The following is a 19,399-nucleotide window of genomic DNA, read 5'->3' on the forward strand; positions in this document are numbered from 1 at the left end:
TCACCTGCTGGATGGCATCCAACAAACTGGTCTTTGTATAATTCTAACAATAAAAGAGTGTGTGTGTGTGTGTGTGTGTGTGTGTGTGTTTGCATGCATTCATGTATCTTTATATTCTCGTTTTCTTGTATGTATGTATGTATGTATGTACACGTATACATGTCCTTGTGCGGTCTTTTATGTCTGTTCCGTCATCTTTGTGTGTGTTTCTGTATGTGTTTGTCTGTGTGTGTGTTTTGTGTAGGGATGCGTCCTCTGCATTATGCTGCATGGCAGGGGAAGACTGAACCAATGAAAATGCTGCTGAAGGCAGGCTCGTCAGTCAACGGACAGTCAGATGAAGGACAGATCCCTCTCCACCTATCATCTCAGCACGGACACTATGATGGGGTAACTGTGTTTGTGTGTGTTTTGATGTGTATAGTGGCCATGTGTGTGAGTGTGTGTTTTTGTGAGGTGTTGTCTGTTATGTGTGCTTGATGATGCATGCATGATTTGTGGTTGTTGCAAGCTACGAATTTCAGAAGTGCCAGTAAGATTTGTGTGTGTGTGTGTGTGTGTGTGTGTGTGTGTGTGTGTGTGTGTGTGTGTGTGTGTGTGTGTGTGTGTGTGTGTGTTCCAGTCGGAGATGTTACTACAACACCAGTCCAACCCGTGTATCTCAGACTCAGCTGGGAAAACACCTTTGGACCTCGCCTGTGAATTTGGACGTGTCGGAGTGAGTAGGAAACCAAAAGATTAAGTATTAATTTGACCAGGAAAGCCTCACTTATGGCGGCTCTGTGAGCTTATTGCACTGTAATTTAACACAACACAAATAAAGAAACAACATAAAATACAGATATAGAAACATGCTACATACAGAAAACACAACCAGTAGTTAGTTCACTGCAGACTTTGGGAACTGTTAATAGAAATGACTCCATATTATATTATATGGATATATATAAGTAATGTGTGTCTTTTGTGTATTGTAGGTGGTCCAGCTCTTGCTCAGCAGTAACATGTGTGCAGCCATGCTGGAACCAAAACCCACCGACCCCAATGGAGTATCACCTCTACATCTCGCTGCCAAGAACGGACACATCGATGTCATACGGTCTGAGAAACTTGTCCTTTCAGTCTCAGTGTGTCTGTCTTCATAAGTATTCATCTGATCTAGCCTTAACTCCAAAAGTCTGTTACGATCCAAAGCACATATAGTTCTGCATAGTTAAAGTTAAAATGCTTTTATTGTCTTGCATTTATATAGATGGATTTTTATTCTAAAATGTGTATTTGTATATATATTGTTTCTACTTTACTGCTGTTGTTTCCAAAGCTTAATATTTGTATGTTGTGCTGCAGGTTGCTGATTCAGGCTGGTATAGACATTAACAGACAGTCCGAGTCTGGCACAGCGCTACATCAGGCAGCCCTCTGTGGGAAGACAGAGGTAGTGCGACTGCTGCTGGATGTAAGTCCATCTGTCTGTCTCTTTAATGTGTTTACAAAAGCAATTGTTGCTAAAGCTGCCTCCCTCTCTTCTGCTGAGCAAGTTTTACACCTCAGCACTTGGCACTCATCCCACTGAGCTGTGTGATGAGTGTGCCTGTGGGAAATGTTAGCTTGCAACATAAAGGCTAGCATCCTACCTGTCACGCAATAATTAAATTAGCTGTTTGTTTTTTTTTAACCCTTTTGTCACCTTTTTGATGTTGGGGCACACAAAGGTTAGCAGCAGGCATGTACAGCCAGAATGCACAGTATATCTCTGTTCTGAATTTCACATAGCAGCTTTATTAATTTTCTTCTCCACTTCCATCCAGAGTGGCATCAGTGCAGGAGTGAGAAACACTCTGAGTCAAACTGCCCTGGACATTGTTAACCAATTCACCACCACGCAGGCCAGTCGAGAGATCAAACAACTACTGAGAGGTGAGTACCACCGTCTCACGATCCAATACAGAGTAATCCTCGGGCCAGAATCACCAACATACAGATACTTTAAAATAAAAGTGTTCATTTCACTATGATCTATGAGGGGAGCCACGGGCCTTGATTTACATTCTGAGTTTCATAGAGGCCTTAGATAGATGCTTACGGAGATCGCCAGCGTTTGAAAGCCAACTTCAGATTCCCTCTTGTTCTGGAAGCTTTGTCCGCTCAGCGTTTCGCCACGCTATATTTACATTTTTGGGCCTTGTGGCCACCATTTTCGTAGCTTCCTCTTGGATGCGTTCTTACGATCTGGAACCTGGTCGCTACGTTTTTATAGAGGGTGACGCCCAGAAATGTACTAAAATACAGTAATGGTAAATGTTGTGGCTTTTCTGAAGTAATTGTATGTATTCATACATTCACCAGCAGCAGAGAAGCAAACAGTGCATGCACCCGACCCTGACTGCCTGCCTCTCCATTGTCTTCTGCTCCGACTTTCTGCTCTATTTTTTCCAACTATCTGACACTCTGCTGATGCTCTTGTCCTCTACTTGACTCCACTAAACTCCAATGCTCACGCTTTACTCTTTACTCTTTACTCCTGTGCTGTAGATGCCTCGGCTGCGATGCAGGTGCGTGCCCTGAAGGATTACTGCAACAACTACGACCTTACCAGCCTCAACATCAAAGCTGGAGACATTATCACGGTACATAGATCTGATAATCGTCCCAGAATACAATAATCGTTCTCTTGTTCTCGAAGTGCTGCATGTCTATCAATGCAGAAATGATGTAATGTAGTCATAGTCTTCATAGACATATGAATCAACATAGTTTTTAACACTGGTAGCCTAATAGCTTTTGTGTAACTTTCTACAGTGCTGTGTCTACAGTTCTATGGTGCTACAGGTGTTTCATAGCAAGCTATTTCGACAGTACTAAGATGTTTAGTTGTTAAAGTTTTAGTTTCTCTTTCATGTCCGACACCAAGAACACGGGTCTCTACCAATACCAATACCATTACCCTATTTTTCGGTTGGATAGTTTTTTAATTAAAATCTAGCTTACTCTTGTTGGCTTCTCCAAGCATTAAACTAAGCTGTTAATAATACAGTTGTATGGATGCCCTTTGCTTAGCTGTCTAAAAAACTTCATGCTCAAACTGTGACACAAATATTCTACTCCCAGTTATGCAATACTGCACATGCAGAACTTTTACCAACATGTTTGATTGGTCAGTGCAAAAGTTTGAATCTGAGTATTTAGAATAACAAAGAAATTCCAAGTTTAAGATACTGGATAAACAGTGAGTTTAGATTTATGGATTATATGGGATTATACTTTCTTCCCCTCTGTATTTTGGCCTAGTTTAAATGGTGCGTCCCATTTTGTGAACAACAAGCTATTGCTATGAGCTGAGGTGGTGCAGCCCAGTCTAGTTATTAAACAGTACAGACAGTAAACATGTTATGATGCTATGAGTACGTGTGTGTGTGTGTGTGTGTGTGTGTGTGTGTGTGTGTGTGTGTGTGTGTGTGTGTGTGTGTGCATATTAACAGGTTTTGGAGCAGCACTCTGATGGCCGATGGAAAGGCTGTATTCATGACAACCGCACAGGAAATGACCGTGTGGGCTACTTCCCCTCCTAACATGGTGGAAGTCATCAAGAGGGCAGGTGACCACCCACATCACAGCTGTGTGTGTGTGTGTGTGTGGGTGTGTTTGTGTGTTCATGTGTATGTGTGGGTGGGAGGATGTGTGTGTGCTTTCGCATGTGTGTGAGTTCAGCAGCTGTTCTGCAGCTATAGCTGATCATTAGCTAGCTGCAGCATCATCAGCCTCTTTAGGCTGTTTCTCCCAACCTGTCAATCATCTCCATTGATCAATCCTGTCCCCTATTGGCTGTCAACCCTCCTCCCTCTTCCCCTCTCTATATTTCTACTCCTTCTGTCACCCTCCCTAATAAATAAACCCGTCCAACCAACCCGCTCTGCTTGATTGTAATGCTTTTGTTCATATTGTTTGTTGTTTGCTTTGTTGCTATAGTGATAAAATATTTAAATTTAAAGTGATATATTCCCTGCGGATATATGGATGTGTTATTTTCTCATGTTTTGATTTTAATCGGTTATTATTTCGTACATTTTCAGATATGATTAGATTTGTTTTGTTTCAAGTTGACTGATCGGTTGTTGTTGTTGTTGTTGTGTTGTTGTTGTTGTTGTTTTGCACCTCCCTCCTCCTGACTCGTGTCCAGGTCACTCCCCCTCCCAGCAGTGCCACACCCTCCTGCTCCGCAGGCCCAACCCCTGTCCCATTGCCACGGTCAACGGACACTCATACCCCCCATCCAGAGTCCTCCCACTGCATCTGCCTCCCCCTCCTCCCCACCCCAACATACAGTCCCTCCCTCGGTTCTCCTCCTTTGGGTACGTTCCTTTTCCCATCTCTCCTCCATCTCTATCTACTCTTCCGTTGTCTACTCCTCCTCCTCCTCCTCCTCCTCCTCCTCCTCCTCCTCCTCCCCCTCCTCCTCCTCCTCCCCCTCCTCTCTCCACTTCTCAGGAGCAGCAGAGTCAGACAGGTACATACTGTAGTATCACTTTAATCACAGATAAGCATCCCTTCCACCCTGTTTGACAAGACCACCTATAGTACTATCTGCTTGTTCGAGCGCTTGTGTGTATAAATATATACAGTATATATAATGTGTGTGTGTGTATTAATGTATGTGAATTATCTATATATATCTATATATATATATATATATATATATATATATATTAAAGGATCAGTTTGCCCTAATCACAAAAATGCATTTTTCCCCACTCACTCCTAGTGGTGTCCAGCCATGCTCATTGCGTTATTAGGAACTATTTTCTACCAAAGGTGGAAAGAAATAGTGGAAACCATCCAGAGATAAATCAATGAATTATCCACCACAGAATTTTCTTTGCTGTTTTTAAAACTTTTTTTTTTCATCAATTCTTGTACTGAAATAGCTTTCTTGTTATTTGAGTGAACTGACCCTTTCACTAAAATACTCTAATAATTTCACCATTTTATAACTTCACATACTTTACGTATTATAGAAACTTTGAAAGGCATTATTCACCATGTTATTAACATTTTATGCTATAATTTATCTTGAATGATTGGATGTTTTATTTTAAATAAAGTCATTGTGTTTTGAAAAGTGCTTATCATATACTATTATAGACAACATTATGATGAACCAGCCTAAAGGAATTGTGGAGATGTACAAGTCTTAAAATGATTAGCACTTAGAGGTGGTGGAACCACTTTGAAGAAATGTATGTTTATGAGTGTGTAGGTGAGTGAGTGTATCTTTGTGAGTGCTTGCTTGTGTTCATTTAAGAATTAAACACATTTATATACGAAACTATGTGACACACATTATCATATGGGCCCGTGAAGCTGTTGAATAGTTGCTGCATTATGGTTATAAGAACTTTCTTCAAATACATTCAAAAATAGTGGCAGTAACAAATGTGTGTGCACGCATGTGTGTGTGTGTGTGTGTGTTTGTGTGTGACAGGTTCACGGACTGCAGAGCAGAGTCCTCAAGGCTCTCCAACTCTGGGACAGCCGAGCGGCACCAGTGAGGAAATCTGGGTGCTACGCAAACCGCTGTCAGGTAATCTCACACGTGTGTTTTCAGGTAACAATGTGAAAATGTATTTGAGGAATGATGTATTCCACAATGTGTGTGTCAGTTGTGGAAGTAGTACTATGATATGATAACATATGATATGATACTATGATATTTTACTTAAGTAAAAGTACAAAAAGTGCTCATTCTGCACAATGGCCCGTTTCAGAATAATATATGTTATATGTGTTTGTGTGTGAAGGTGGTGAGCGCAGTGGCAGTGTGGGCAGCATTGGCAGTATTCGCTCAACCAGCAGCTTGCAGAGCTCTGGAAACACACATGTTCTGACCACCCCAGCACCAAGTCCACACCCGGCAGCCACACCAGGAGTCAACACACACGGCCTTAACGCTCCAGGCCTGCACGCACAAGCTGAAGGAGTGAAAGTAAGACAAGACTCTTATTTGTGTGCATGTGTTTACACGTGTTCCCATCACATCGCTACTGGAACTTTACAAACAACAAGCATGTCGTTTCTGGGAAACAGCAAAAACATTTTCAGGAAACAACCACAAGTCTAGTTACCAAGTTAACCACAATTCTGTTTCCTGCTCACTTTGTTCTTCCATCGGAGAGATCAGCATGACTTTGTCTCAGCTAACTACTGCTGTATCTAACCCTGAATATCTTTTTGCGCCTCACCTTCTCTCATTTATGTTGATCTAGTTTTGTTAGATAGTGTAATCATTTCTGAAAATGCATGATTTTCTTTTGTGCATGAACATTTTCTTCCATTGTCTCGTGTGCTTTCATTTTATAATCTCTAATGTCACGTTACAGCTCTGCCCTCTAACACCTTTAACACATTCTAAAATCAATCTTATCACCACATATAACTAGACCAGGGGTCTTCAACGTTTGTTTGTTTTAAACAAACAAACCCCCCCCCCTCCCCCCCGTCTATTTAAAGAAGTATTTCTTCTCTGATTTCTGCTGCCTCTGTTGTTGGTAAACTGCAGGAAATGCAGGAGGAAGAGGTCATGAATCTGTCTCTTATGAGTGCACTTAGTCCACTGAGTCATAAGTTACCTCTTGGATTTGAACGATTATGCTTGAGTAAATGTTTCCCTTTGTGAGTGTGTGTGTGTGTTTGTGTTTTTAGCTCCTGGCCACTGTGCTGTCCCAGTCGGTAAAAGCCAAGGAGCATCTCTTGGAGCAGTCGCAGTCTGTTGAGCAGTCAGCGAGTAAGCACACAAACCCAAACACAACATCAAAGCTTTGGCTTTACTTGAAGTGAAAATGTACACCATTTTTCTGTTTTGCTGATGCCTTCTACTAATTGATCAGAGACAGCAGTTATTTAAACAGATAGTACAATGTCTGTCCTCACGTCCTTATAATAAAAAAAAAGGTATAACATTTAACGTGATTCAAAGAAAGCGTCTGAAGGAAAGTGATAACAATTATAAGAGATCAAGACGGTGTCCACCAGTACAAGAAGTGCCTTGGGGTTTGTTTTGATTGCTGCTTTTATGAATCTTTTTTTCTTTATTTCACTTTTAGTCAACCTGGCCCTCTAAAGACGAACTGTCTGTTCATATCAGACACAAGCAGCATTTCCCATCCCCGTCTTTGAATAATAGTAATGCTTTATTTATAAAGCTGCTCTAAAATGCTGTTCTAAAAAGCCAGGGACAGGTCGCTCTGTCTTGGGATTAATCGTTTTTGATTCTCAGGATCGTTTCATGCTTTAGCTGCTTGTAATAATAATAATAAGAAAAGAAAATCCAAAAGAGTACAGTAGGATGACATCAGCCTTGGAAGGAAAAAGCACTCGACTTAATCTGAATTTGATGTTAACTGGCAAGTTTTTCTATCATTGGTCAACCACTGCTTTTGTTGAATAACTTTATTAAGGATTATATTGGATCAGGGCCCACTTGTAACTTGTATCCTCCATTCCTGAGTAATCATTTACAAGTTCACATCACTGTAAGCAGAGACACTTTTCTTTGGTTGAGTATTTGTAGTACATTTACAATATGTCAATAAAATATGTTAAATATATTTATATAGACATGTAGGTATATGGTGTCTCAGGTATCCCACTTAAATGTGGGTGCTGTGCTTGTAGTTGTAGTTATTTATCTCACTTGGAAGGAAGTATAATAGTCAGCATATTTCAGTCTGCTGTCATTGCACTGGTTTAAGTGTAGTGCTAAAACAGCACCACAGAGCCAGCCAACCCTGAACGCTGTTGCCAAATTTATTATGAAGGACTTCACAGGCAATATAAACCTGGCTTGATTTGATTCCTCCACTGCTTCTCAACCTCAAAGACTGCACTTGATCACTATATAACACCATTTTTTGGCTAAGCAACAAGAAACCATTTCAGTTTCCAGGTTCCTTAAGTTGTTAATCATTTCTTAGAACAGAGTTGATTTCCTATGTAATAAATATTTAACTAGTAATAACTGCCAAAGTTTGAACTCGTAATTAAATGAAAACACCAGACAAGCATTTTCCATTTTCTATGAACAAGGAAGTACAATACTTGTTTACCAAGTCTCTTTGTAATAATCAGTTTCAAATAAACTCTGTTATAAGAAATTATGAAGAAAACCCAGAAAAAATGTTTTATAAATAACTAGTTTGACATAAAAAAAACTTCCCCACAAAAAAAACTATTAATGGCGGGGGAAATGTGAAGGGATCCCTCTCCCATGTATGAGCAGTAGTTTATGTAAAACTGTATTGTAATTACCAAATACAAAAAAGTGAAATACAAACATTTTCCTTGGCATTTAAAAGTAATATATATTTTGTTTTCCTTCTTGTTTCTCTCCCTTGACTCACCTCTCCACCTCCACCACAAGGCTCTTCCAGTTGTACCGTTCATGAACAGCGGTCGTTTGAGCGGAAGGCAGAGGAGGATGATGGGAAAGTGAGTTCTTGGATGGCAGACTTGTTCACTCTGGAGCATCCTCTTTCTTTTCTTTCTGTTTCCTCTCAACCAGTGCTTTGGTTTGAGAGAAAGACATCTACAAGGGTGGGTTCAGTGGGCACAGTGGTGGCCAGGGTGGCTGTGTTGCACCTGAACAGATAACACCCTGAGGATGGGCATGAGAGTGTGTCACCATGGAGACAGGCAGAATGACAGACACATCGAGGAGTCGGTCGCTGTCTTGCCTTCTGTCCCTCCACTCACCCCCTGTCCTCACACCACACTGAGACGCCAGACACCCATATGCTGCCGCTCTGCTCTAGAACCATCGCTGTGTGTTCTGTAAAGGGGTTTAAATACTGTGAGTGTGTTCTAGAAGCAAGCAGACGTCATATTCTAGATCTATCTTTCCCTGGTTGCCAGGCGACAGCAGTGTTCTGTCATATTGCTATTTATCAATCTAGATTGTTTTGGTTCAAATTGCCGAGTGTTGGAGAACTACATCCGCAAACGAGTTAGCACAAGCCTCTCATCCATGAGTAGATGCACGCTTCCTTCTGCGCGGTGATATGGTTGACAGGTGTTGTTTGGTAGAATATAAATAGTTCCTACATGAAATGCTCACAACAAGGTCTGTGGATTATCTTGAGTAACCAGGTCATGAATTCTGTAAAAAGACATTGCTGTTTTTTTTCTTCCACTATGAGCACCACAAGCTGAGTGCCATCTAGTTCCATTATACTAGAGATGACAGACATCTCTACGGCCGATATCTCCAACATTGGGAAACTCACACCAAAAACATCATGTTGATAAATAGCACAACAGGTAAGAGGTGAAATTTGTATTTTTGATTTTGGGGGTAACTTTCCCTTTAAAAAGATCTCTAATTTGGGTCAGTCAACCGGAATTAGAAAAACATTATTTCCCACTTACTTAGTGGAGTAATGTGTATTCTAAACAGAAGACCCTGAACCCTGAAGTGATCTTAATGAGTATTTTAGAAACTCTAAACTCATAAATATAGGTAGTATTGTTCTTCAAATTTGTGCTGGTGTTGTGTACCTTGGCTATTGTTATGTAAACTAAAGACAAAATGACAAGTTGAACAGGTCTTTATTTTGTGTTCCAGAACACGTTTCCATTCCTTGTTGGTGAATGCTTTCCAGATTTTGTTGTAGAGCAGGCTTACATTTTGGGATTACAATGGAAGTTTCTGCGCTTTTCTAGAATAGTCTTCTCTCCTGTGTTCTAGAGCAGGCTGCTATGTTGTGTTCTAGAACATTGTTCTCTCCTGTGTTCCAGAACATCTTTTTCCCCTGTGTTCTAGAGCAGGCTGCTATGTTGTGTTCCTGAACATCTTTCTCGCCTGTGTTCTAGAGCAGGCTGCTATGTTGTGTTCCAGAACAGCGTTCTCTCCTGTGTTCTAGAGCAGGCTGCTATGTTGTGTTCCAGAACAGTGTTATCTCCTGTATCCTAGAGCAGGCTGCTATGTTGTGTTCCAGAAAAGTGTTCTCTCCTGTGTTCTAGAGCAGGCTGCTATGTTGTGTTCCAGAACAGCGTTCTCTCCTGTGTTCTAGAGCAGGCTGCTATGTTGTGTTCCAGAACAGCATTCTCTCCTGTGTTCTAGAGCAGGCTGCTATGTTGTGTTCCAGAACAGCGTTCTCTCCTGTATTCTAAAGCAGGCTGCTATGTTGTGTTCTAGAAGAGTCTTCTCTCCTCTGTTCTAGAGCAGGCTGCTATGGTGTGTTCTAGAACAGTCTTCTCTCCTCTGTTCTAGAGCAGGCTGCTATGCTGTGTTCCAGAACAGTGTTATCTCCTGTGTTCTAGAGCAGGCTGCTATGGTGTGTTCTAGAACAGTCTTCTCTCCTCTGTTCTAGAGCAGTCTGCTATGCTGTGTTCTAGAACAGGTCTATGTTCCGTGCTCTAGAAGAAGCCTATGGAATCTTCTAGAAGCAGGCAGTAGTGTTCTGTGTTCTGTGTTCTAGAAGCAGGCAGTAGTGGCGTGGCTTGGTGAGTTTCAGCTGCAGTTCTACACCACCCACTTCCTCACCGCGGGATATGATCTAGACACCATTAGCTGCATGACCTCCGAGGTAAGGTCATGACCCTTGACCCCCTCACGCCCCGTCCCTTGTCTGTCAAGGCTCCGCCCAGCACAGCTCTTAAATCAGCTGACGTGGATGATGTCATCATGACCCTCCTGTCTCTGTCACCTGACCCCCTGGTGTGAGTCCTGACCTCAACCAATCACTTCTCATACTCTGTCTGCTTCATTTACATACCTGTGTTCACACATTGCTGTGTGTTCCAGTCTGTGCTGTAAACGCTTCCCTGTGTTTGTCCTTGAGTGTGTTTATACTACCAGTGTGTGTGTGTGTGTGTGTTTGTGTATTGAAGCGGACACAGTGGTATGACGTAACCCCCCCACCCCCCCCCCCAAGGGCAGGGGACACTAATCAGAGATTATCCAAAGCAAAAAATTCCTGAAGGCATATCACAGACAGCTCATGTACAAATGTCAAATGTAAGCATAAAAATGTGTACATTTTAGATAGGAAACAAACACCTACAATAGTTGTGCTGAATTACTGATGCGACTAAGTGTGCTTTGTGTTGAAGGACCTGACGGCAATTGGGGTTATGAAGCCTGGACATCGAAAGAAGTTAACATCAGAGATCAGCAAGCTGCCCTCCACAGACTGGCTGCCTGACCACAAGCCTGTAAAGCTCTCACTTGTACTACACAAAATAGAAAAAGGGGGAGATGTTGATTTTTGGCTGCTCCACGAACACAAGGATATATACATATATGCACATGCAGCTCTGTAGTCTGTTAAGAAACTATCTTTTCAGAATCAAAGTAAAGTAGAATTCTACTCTGTATCTTGTAATCTCTGCACAATTATTTTACATTATGCCCACGTTTGTGTGTCTCTGTGTGTGTATTTTAGGCTAATCTGGCAGACTGGCTGTCTCACCTGGGTCTTAGTCAGTACTACCAGGTTCTGGTGCAGAATGGGTATGAAAATATTGACTTTATTTCCGACATCAGCCTTGAAGATCTGCAAGAGATCGGCATTACCAAACTCGGTAAGACACAGCTATGATATTAAAATGGGGAATTAAATATTATAATAACAAAGCATGTACAGATATAGAGCCTTAATATAAATGGCAAGATTGTCAGAATTTATGAATGATAGACAAAAAATAGTTTTTATCAAATGAAACTAAACACAAACTGAAGCTTGATTCACTTATCTTTATATTTCGTTGTTATTACTCTGTATTTGAAAAGCTTTGAGGTCTAAATATGTTTTATTGTTTTTCCACTTCACAATTACTATTACTCTCATCCACACCGCTGCCCCCCCTCAGGCCATCAGAAGAAGCTGATGTTGGGAGTAAAGAGACTAAAGGAGCTACAGAGGGGAGAAATGAGCTCTGAGCCTCCTCAGAGCCCCTCTACACCTCCATCCAGCCCAGGTGGCAGCACCGACTCAGAGCCCCGGAGGGAGGCGAGGAAGCAGAGGGACGGTGCCCCCAGCCCGCTGGCCAAACCTCGCCCAGTTCACACACATTCACAGACTCCTCCCCACACACCGACACAAACTCCACCACAAACCCCCCCACATGGCCGGACCCAGCAGGCCTCCCCCAGGGCTCGGCCGCGACCCTCCACCCAGATGGCAGCAGATTCGTTAGTACCACTGCTCCGCCTGCCCAGTGAGGAGGAAGAGCGACGGAGAACTCACAGTCTCATTGGCTCAGAATCAGACTCTAGATACGCCACTGTGTGCCGCAGCAGCTCCACACACATTGCCCCTAATGATGTCACCGTTAACCGCAGTCAATCTTCTGTCACACTCCGTCCCCGTCGGAAAGGTCGGCCCCCGACACCACCTAAACGCTCCTGTTCTTCCATCACTGGGGGTGACGGGGAGGCAGAGGGACAGGTGGAGGGGCTACTGGGTCTGCCAAGCTATCGAGAGCGACGAGCCAGTGACTGTGGCAGCCTGGGGTCAGCTTTAAGATCTCAGGACTCAGCGGGCCTGGAGAGATCAGAGGGGGCTTCTGGGAGTGTTCGCAGCCTCGCTGCTATGCTGGAAACGTCCATCGTGGGTGGAACCCTGCCGAGAAATCTGGGAGGCAGCACCACCTACCTACAGGTGTGTCTTTGTGTTTGTTTTGGACCAGTGGTGGAAGGAGTATTCAGATCTTAGATCTTAAGTAACAGGAACAATACTGCAGTGTAAAACATTTATTTACTGGATTAAAATTAGTGATTGCAATAATGTGTACATCACTTTAATGTTGCAGCTGGAAGGGGTGGAGCTAAATGTAAGTACTTTATATACCACTGGGTAACTTAAATGTAGTAGTTGATTTATGTTCTTAATCTTAATAATTAATTTTATGCAAAGTAACTAAAGCTGTGAAATAAATGGAGTGAAAGAGGTATCATTGAAATACTTAAGTACAGTACTTGAGTAAAGACACTTTATTACTTTCCACCACTGGACCATGAGAAGAATATTTTTTAACGTTTATTAGCTAATGCATGTGTAACAGTCATGTGACCTCCAGGTGAGTCCACCTGTACTTCGTCGGCAGGCGGGGGCAGGCGGTCTAGGATCTGAGGAGGAGGATGTCTTAAATCGGCGCCGGACCATCAGTGGACCGGAAGCCCTCCCTGGTGATCCGATCGACCTGTTACCTCGGCAACCAGTCCAGCAACGCCCAGAGCCTCGGCCCCGCTCCACCATGGTCTCCTCAGCATCAGAGATCTCAGATGGCTCAGCAACGCTCCGAAGGAGGCCGCGTCCTCTGCCGACAGACTCTGAGGCGCCTGCATCCATGGACGCCAATGCTGTTACCCCGACAACCGGCTCTGACACCATACGCAGGAGACAACGCGCGTCCGAGCATACCGAAAGTGGCATTCAAAGCAATAACCAATTGGACTCTCCCACCAGTCAAACGGATATTAGCCGGAAAAACGGAGGCGAGCCGCAGCAGAATGGTGGCGTGGTGCTGAGGCGGAGGCCGGTGTCTGAGGTCTCTGATAGGGTGGAGGCCAACAGGGAGAGCTGTGAGTGGATGGAGGCGAGGAAGTCTCTGAAGCCGCCAGTCTCACCCAAACCATCCACAGTCACCCTGAGGAAGACACAAGCTGACCCCCCAACCCCGACCCGCAGGGTCCCCATACCCGGGCCTGATAATACTGAGCTGGCACAGAGCCCTGGTGAGATACACACACATGTGCACACTAAACTGAAGATTTGGTATTTAGCTTCTGTCTATATTAATGTATACGTAGAACCTTAGTAGTCATGTTACTTTAAAGCCACTATGTGTATATTTGTATGTGATTATAGCATTAAAGTGCTCTGATGGTATTCATTTCTGTGAAAATAAGAAGTCTATGTGTTGTTGCCTTTCAGCCCTTTCACATCAGAGTCCTCATGTTGAAACTGTGGGGTTGAGGAGTGGGATTATTGACCTGCGTCATTCTACCACTAAAAGGCACAAATGTCAGACAATTTTTACACAAAGGGGCTTCCATTTAAATATGTAATTGGCATTTTGCCTTTATTTGATAGTGAGAGAAATACTGACAGGAAATGTAGGGAGAGAGGGGGGTGATATGCAACAAAGGTCCCAAGCTGGAGTCGAACCAGAGTCATAACTACACAGGGGCTTTAAAGCAATCATTTGTTATGAGATTCCCTAATTTCACACCTTTGGTGAATAATTAGAGCTGACAAAAATTAGTCAATTGACAGAAAATGAATCTGAAACTATTTGATAAGTGATTCATTGTTAAATAGCTTCTAAAATGTGAGGATTTGCTGCTTTTCTTTTTTCTGTTTTATATCATTGTAAACTATATATCGTTGTGTTTTTGATTGTTGGTCAGACAAAACCAAATATATGAGGACATCACCTTGGAAAATATTTTTAAAAGAAATGCGTGATCATTCAATATTATGATTTACAGTGAAATTGTATCATCATGATGATTTGATCGTATCGTGTTCTGCAAATATCTGTTGCAAAAATGAATTAATCCGAGTTGGTGGTAAAAGGTTAAGAACAGTAATAATAAATAATAATTACAGCTCTGTAATTGGTAACATTTTGAATAAAGATTATCTTCATCTGGCAAATAGATATCTGCCTCAATAACCAGCACATATCTCCTACAGGAGTTTATCATTTTAGAAGAAAACTGACAGCCTTTTCTCCCTGCCTCTCTCTGACCAGAGTCGAAACGTGTCCCTCCTCCGGTATCCCCGAAACCTCGTGGGCCTCCAACAGCACCTAAACCAGGCAAAGCAATAGTAGCTTCAGCTGCCATGAGCCCCATGAGTCCCGCTGCTACCAGCCCAGCTGCAGCCAGCCCCACTCCCGCCGCCAAACCCTGTACTCCGCTCTCTGCCGCTGCTCCTCTTCCCGCTCCTGACACGCCCTCTGCTCCCTCCCTCTCGCCGGGTCTCCCCCTTACTTCTCCCTCTCCGGCCCAGAGTCCCTCCACGCCCTCTCCACACCCTGTCAAACCTCCCCGCTCCTCCATCGCCGGCCTCTCCATCGACCTGCTGGGTGCACGGGACGTGGAGGATGAAGAGGAGAGGAGGAGAGAGGAAGAGGAGAGGAGGAGAGAGAGGGAGCTCAAGAGGCACAAGGAGCAGGAGGAGGAGAGGAAGAGAGCGGAGGATAAAAATCTGAGGGAGCTGGAAAGTCAAGTAAGAGAAGTACAGCAGGAGGAAGAGGAGAAGCATCGTCTGGAGGAGACCAGTGCCTCCTTAGCTGCCGCAGTGCAGGCCGTTGAACACAAAATAAAAGAGGACGACGCACAAAATGAGTGAGTGTTTATGAATGAATCACAGAATGTACCATTTATATCTGACTGCAATCTCTTGAGACTACTTGTTGGCATCCAAGTTAATGATGATCAGAGCATGAAGGAGCTTTTCCTCACACAATGTAAAGCTGCTAAGTGAGAAGACTTGCTTTAGTAATATAGAAGTAAACGTGCTGCTCATCTTCTGCATAGACAATGTTTTGGTGACTGGAAGTTGGATCCCTTTCAAGGCTTGAATGGAAAAGATACTCCATGAAATCTTAAAGAAATAGTTCAATAATGTTGAGAAATATGCTTATTCACTTTCTTTCCGAGTCTAAAATGAGGAGGTCGTTGTCACTCTAATGTCAGGACGTGGTTAGCCTAGCTTAGCATAATGACTGAAAGTGGGGGGGAACAGCTAGCCTGTAGCTACAACCACCGACACCTGTAAAACTCACTAATTAACTAATTGTATATGGAATCCGTGCATATTAATTTCACCTTTATTTATTCCATACTGCATTTCGCAACATATATTGTTTTGTGGATGTGACTAAACTTTTAAAGCAGAAGTGTAAAACAAGAATTTGTCCCACAATGTAACTGTACATTTCTTGGGTAATTACAGCTGTGGTTCAGTTACAAATAACAGAGACCTCTACCAAAGCCTGTGCTCAACAACAATAATTTTTTAGAATCTCACCCTCAAAAAAGAAAGCGAATAAACATATTTTCTAAAATATTGTTGTATTCCTTCACGGGGAGTCAATTACAACTCCCAAAACAACATTAACTCATTGAGTTTAATGGACCAGTGTGCAGCAGTGAGTTTACACAGTAGAAACCTAATAAAACATTCAGCGTTTTAAATCCCTTTCTAATTCTGGACGTTTAAACTGATCACAGATGTGACGTAAACAAGGTTGGAGTATTTATAACCGCGATTGCCGTGACGCAAATTGGTTGATTTGGCGAAACCCTTGGTTACCGTGGTAACAGCATTGTGTTTTAATACTAACACTGAGCAGCTACTTTCTCTGTTAACAGCACAATCAAACGATGCGATGCATTTCCTGTGGCTGCTGAACAGTAATCAATCTATATTTGATGGCATATTTGAAACCCTTCAAAAGCAACATTAACTCTGCAGTCAGAAGTGATTTGCTCTCCGACTCGCCGCAGACGGAGGGAGGCACGCACTGACAAGTTATTTTCATTAAAAATAAAAGTTTTGAGGGATTTGTGAGGATTTTGTTTGAGGATTAATTTTTGTAAGGGTCATAGAATATGACAACAGACATTCAAAGCTTTATTCTAAAACCTCAATATAGGCTTCAAATGTAAAACAGAATATTGCATTCGGTACAGCCCTAGTTTAAAGTATTGGTAAGATTCCTGTGTATCTGTGTTGAGGAACATCAGGGTTATAATTAATCAGTAACTAAGTACATTTGCTCAAGTACTGCACTTAAGTATCATTTTGAGGTACTTGAGTATTTCCATTTCCTGCTACTTCATACTTCTACTCCATTACATTTATTTGATAACTTTAGTTCTTTTGACGATTCAGATTCAGATTAATAATACTTAATAAACAGATACTTGATATTTTAGCTCCAGCGTTACCAGCTGCAACATTAGAGTGACATTATATATATATATGTAGAATATATAATAGAATATATATTATTCTGAAATGGGCTGTATTTTGATGCTAATACTTTTGTACTTTTACTTGAGAAAATGTTTGAATGTAGGATTTATCCCTCAGTATCTCTCAAGTAAAAGATCTGAGTACTTTGTCCATCTGTGTAATGAATCATTAAGAGATCTTTAAAATGCTATTACAATTGGGGGGGGGGGGGGGGACTTCCAAACCAGCTCACGTTCTCCACTTCACATCTCTAATCTACTTTGGCTGAGCAGTTTCTTCCTCATTATGAGCTAAACTTCATTCTTTTGTTATCCAATTCTCTTTCCAGCAAAAAGGCTTCAGTCTCCATCTTGGACGACATCGGCAGCATGTTTGACGACTTGGCAGACCAACTGGATGCAATGCTCGACTGATCACTTGCCCACGCCTCATCTCCAACAAGATCTTTCCCTTCTCCCCTTCCATCATGTGTAGGTGTATCAAGAAAACTCTCCCAAGGCTCGAGGCTGGCGCTCTGAGAGTGTGCGTGCGTGCGTGTGTATGTGTGTGTTTGAGCGCTTCTCATGTAGCCTTGTACAGTAATACTGAGGAGGGAGTCCTCTTCGCCTTCCGATTGCGAGGAGGCTGCTCCCACACAACCTCTGACCTCTGCAGCCCAGCGAGTCGCCGCCGCCTCCCCACAGCCCCAGATGGCAGTGTGGACCCAGAAGCACAATCATTTTCATCATCCTTTTATCTTTACGGACTCTGACAGAGATGCATACTCCGTCAGACAGGAAGGAAGACAGATAAGCATATTGCTTGCAAAAAAATAAGCACATAAACTGACTGACAGACAGGCAGATAGATAGCTAGATAGATAGACAGGGTGTATACAGATGAGATACCGCAGAGTTTTTAAAAGCACATGGAAAGACAGGCCGCTTTCTGAGTCTGTCCCACTCCTGCGATGTCAAAAGGATGCAATTTTCCATATGAATCGTAGCCTCTATTTCTCTTCTGTGTGAGTGGAGGATTGTGGTTAGCCGGACTTCCTGACCTGTGTGTTGTCTCTCTTCACGTTGTTGTTGTTGCTGTTGTTATTGTTGCTGTTGTTGTTGTTACGAGTGTGTGTGTGTAGTCCCCTGCTGATGCTCATGTCAATGTCCTCCAACTCGTACAGTAGTTATTCTAATGGTCAGAACGACGATGTAGATGTGTGTCCCATGACTTTTGAGACACTCACACACACGCACACACCCACACACACACACACACACACACACACACACATTTCATTGGTTTTATTCTCGCTGGTGTTCTGCTTTGTTGGTGTTTCGCTCCATCTACGGAGGTTTGCTTGGAAATGAATCTACACATATACATACACACATTAACATGCAAAGACACATATATACAAGCACACTCATGCCGTGTATCCCTTTGTCCTGCTGCAGTGAACAGTGTTTTTAAAAGATAATCCTATATTTCAATGCTTTATATAGTAAATCCAGTATACATGCATAGAGTTTATAGTATACCTGGGTATTTGAGCTGTTAGAGCTCCCTCTAGTGTTGGTTAGTGAAACTGCCTCTAATCTGCCCACCTTACATCTCGTCTCCCCTCCCCCCTTTTTATCTCCCTCTGTGTCCGTTTTGTTAACTCTGCATCTCTCTGTGCCTTGGTAGTGTTCTATCATATATTCAAACAATTATTTTTGTCTCTCTTTTTCTTGTTTTCCACTCAAACATGTTTAATGTTTTTTTCTGGTTCCTTACAAACCATCGCTCCTTGTGTGTCTGTAATGTCAAAAGTAGTTTATAGGTTGAGTTGTGAGTCCTATATGATCCCCTAAAATTAATCACCCTGTCTGCAGTCCTCCTGTAAGCATTGACGAGCCCATTTAGGCATTTATTTGGCTCTGCTCCTCCTCGGCTCCTCAGTTTTCATTGGTTCCCCCATGTAGACCAGACAGTGGATCAACCACCAGTGTTCATCCCAATGAAGAGTCCACTTGTATTTTTATGCTCTTTGAAAACAAAGATATATTTGAGAGACAGATGGTTCTATGTGAATAATAATAATAGTAATGATGATAATTATAGACATTGAATTGAGGTGAGCTGATTGAGCCTGTACATTTATGGTTGAGTTCTGGATGTGTTGTGACGGCTGTTGTGCCATGGTTGGGTTTAGGTTGTGTTTCTGCTGTGACGATGCATTCCTGTACAGCTGTGATCGGAATAAATGTATAAATTAAACCTTACATGACTCTTTAAATGTGTGTTTTTAGATCTCAATTGCCAAAGAATTGTCAGACTTACACCCAGTTTTACATGAATTACACTCTTAGCCTCCACATTCTTCCATTCAGTCACAGTAGCTTTAGTGAGGGTGGGTCAGGCGGTAAATTATAAATTAAATTACACAAAGA

At 42.5% G+C, this 19,399-nt stretch overlaps 1 protein-coding gene across 1 annotated transcript in view; it reads left to right on the forward strand.

Moving 5' to 3' along the window:
• LOC115010926 (caskin-1) overlaps positions 1–19,231 on the forward strand; it is a 31,831-nt gene extending 12,600 nt beyond the window's left edge. The window contains 20 exon segments of the mRNA XM_029435840.1: positions 245–390; positions 623–718; positions 978–1,099; positions 1,348–1,456; positions 1,809–1,917; positions 2,533–2,627; positions 3,480–3,566; positions 3,568–3,595; positions 4,178–4,504; positions 5,480–5,578; positions 5,796–5,980; positions 6,697–6,778; positions 8,414–8,481; positions 10,470–10,577; positions 11,104–11,205; positions 11,436–11,574; positions 11,863–12,653; positions 13,072–13,729; positions 14,752–15,349; positions 17,314–19,231. Of these exon segments, the coding sequence (XP_029291700.1) occupies positions 245–390; positions 623–718; positions 978–1,099; positions 1,348–1,456; positions 1,809–1,917; positions 2,533–2,627; positions 3,480–3,566; positions 3,568–3,595; positions 4,178–4,504; positions 5,480–5,578; positions 5,796–5,980; positions 6,697–6,778; positions 8,414–8,481; positions 10,470–10,577; positions 11,104–11,205; positions 11,436–11,574; positions 11,863–12,653; positions 13,072–13,729; positions 14,752–15,349; positions 17,314–17,398 (4,034 nt within the window). The 3' untranslated portion in view covers positions 17,399–19,231.
• Positions 19,232–19,399: the final 168 nt, after the last annotated feature.

This window comes from Cottoperca gobio, chromosome 1 (assembly GCF_900634415.1).
Source record: "Cottoperca gobio chromosome 1, fCotGob3.1, whole genome shotgun sequence".
NCBI classification, from domain to species: domain Eukaryota; kingdom Metazoa; phylum Chordata; class Actinopteri; order Perciformes; family Bovichtidae; genus Cottoperca; species Cottoperca gobio.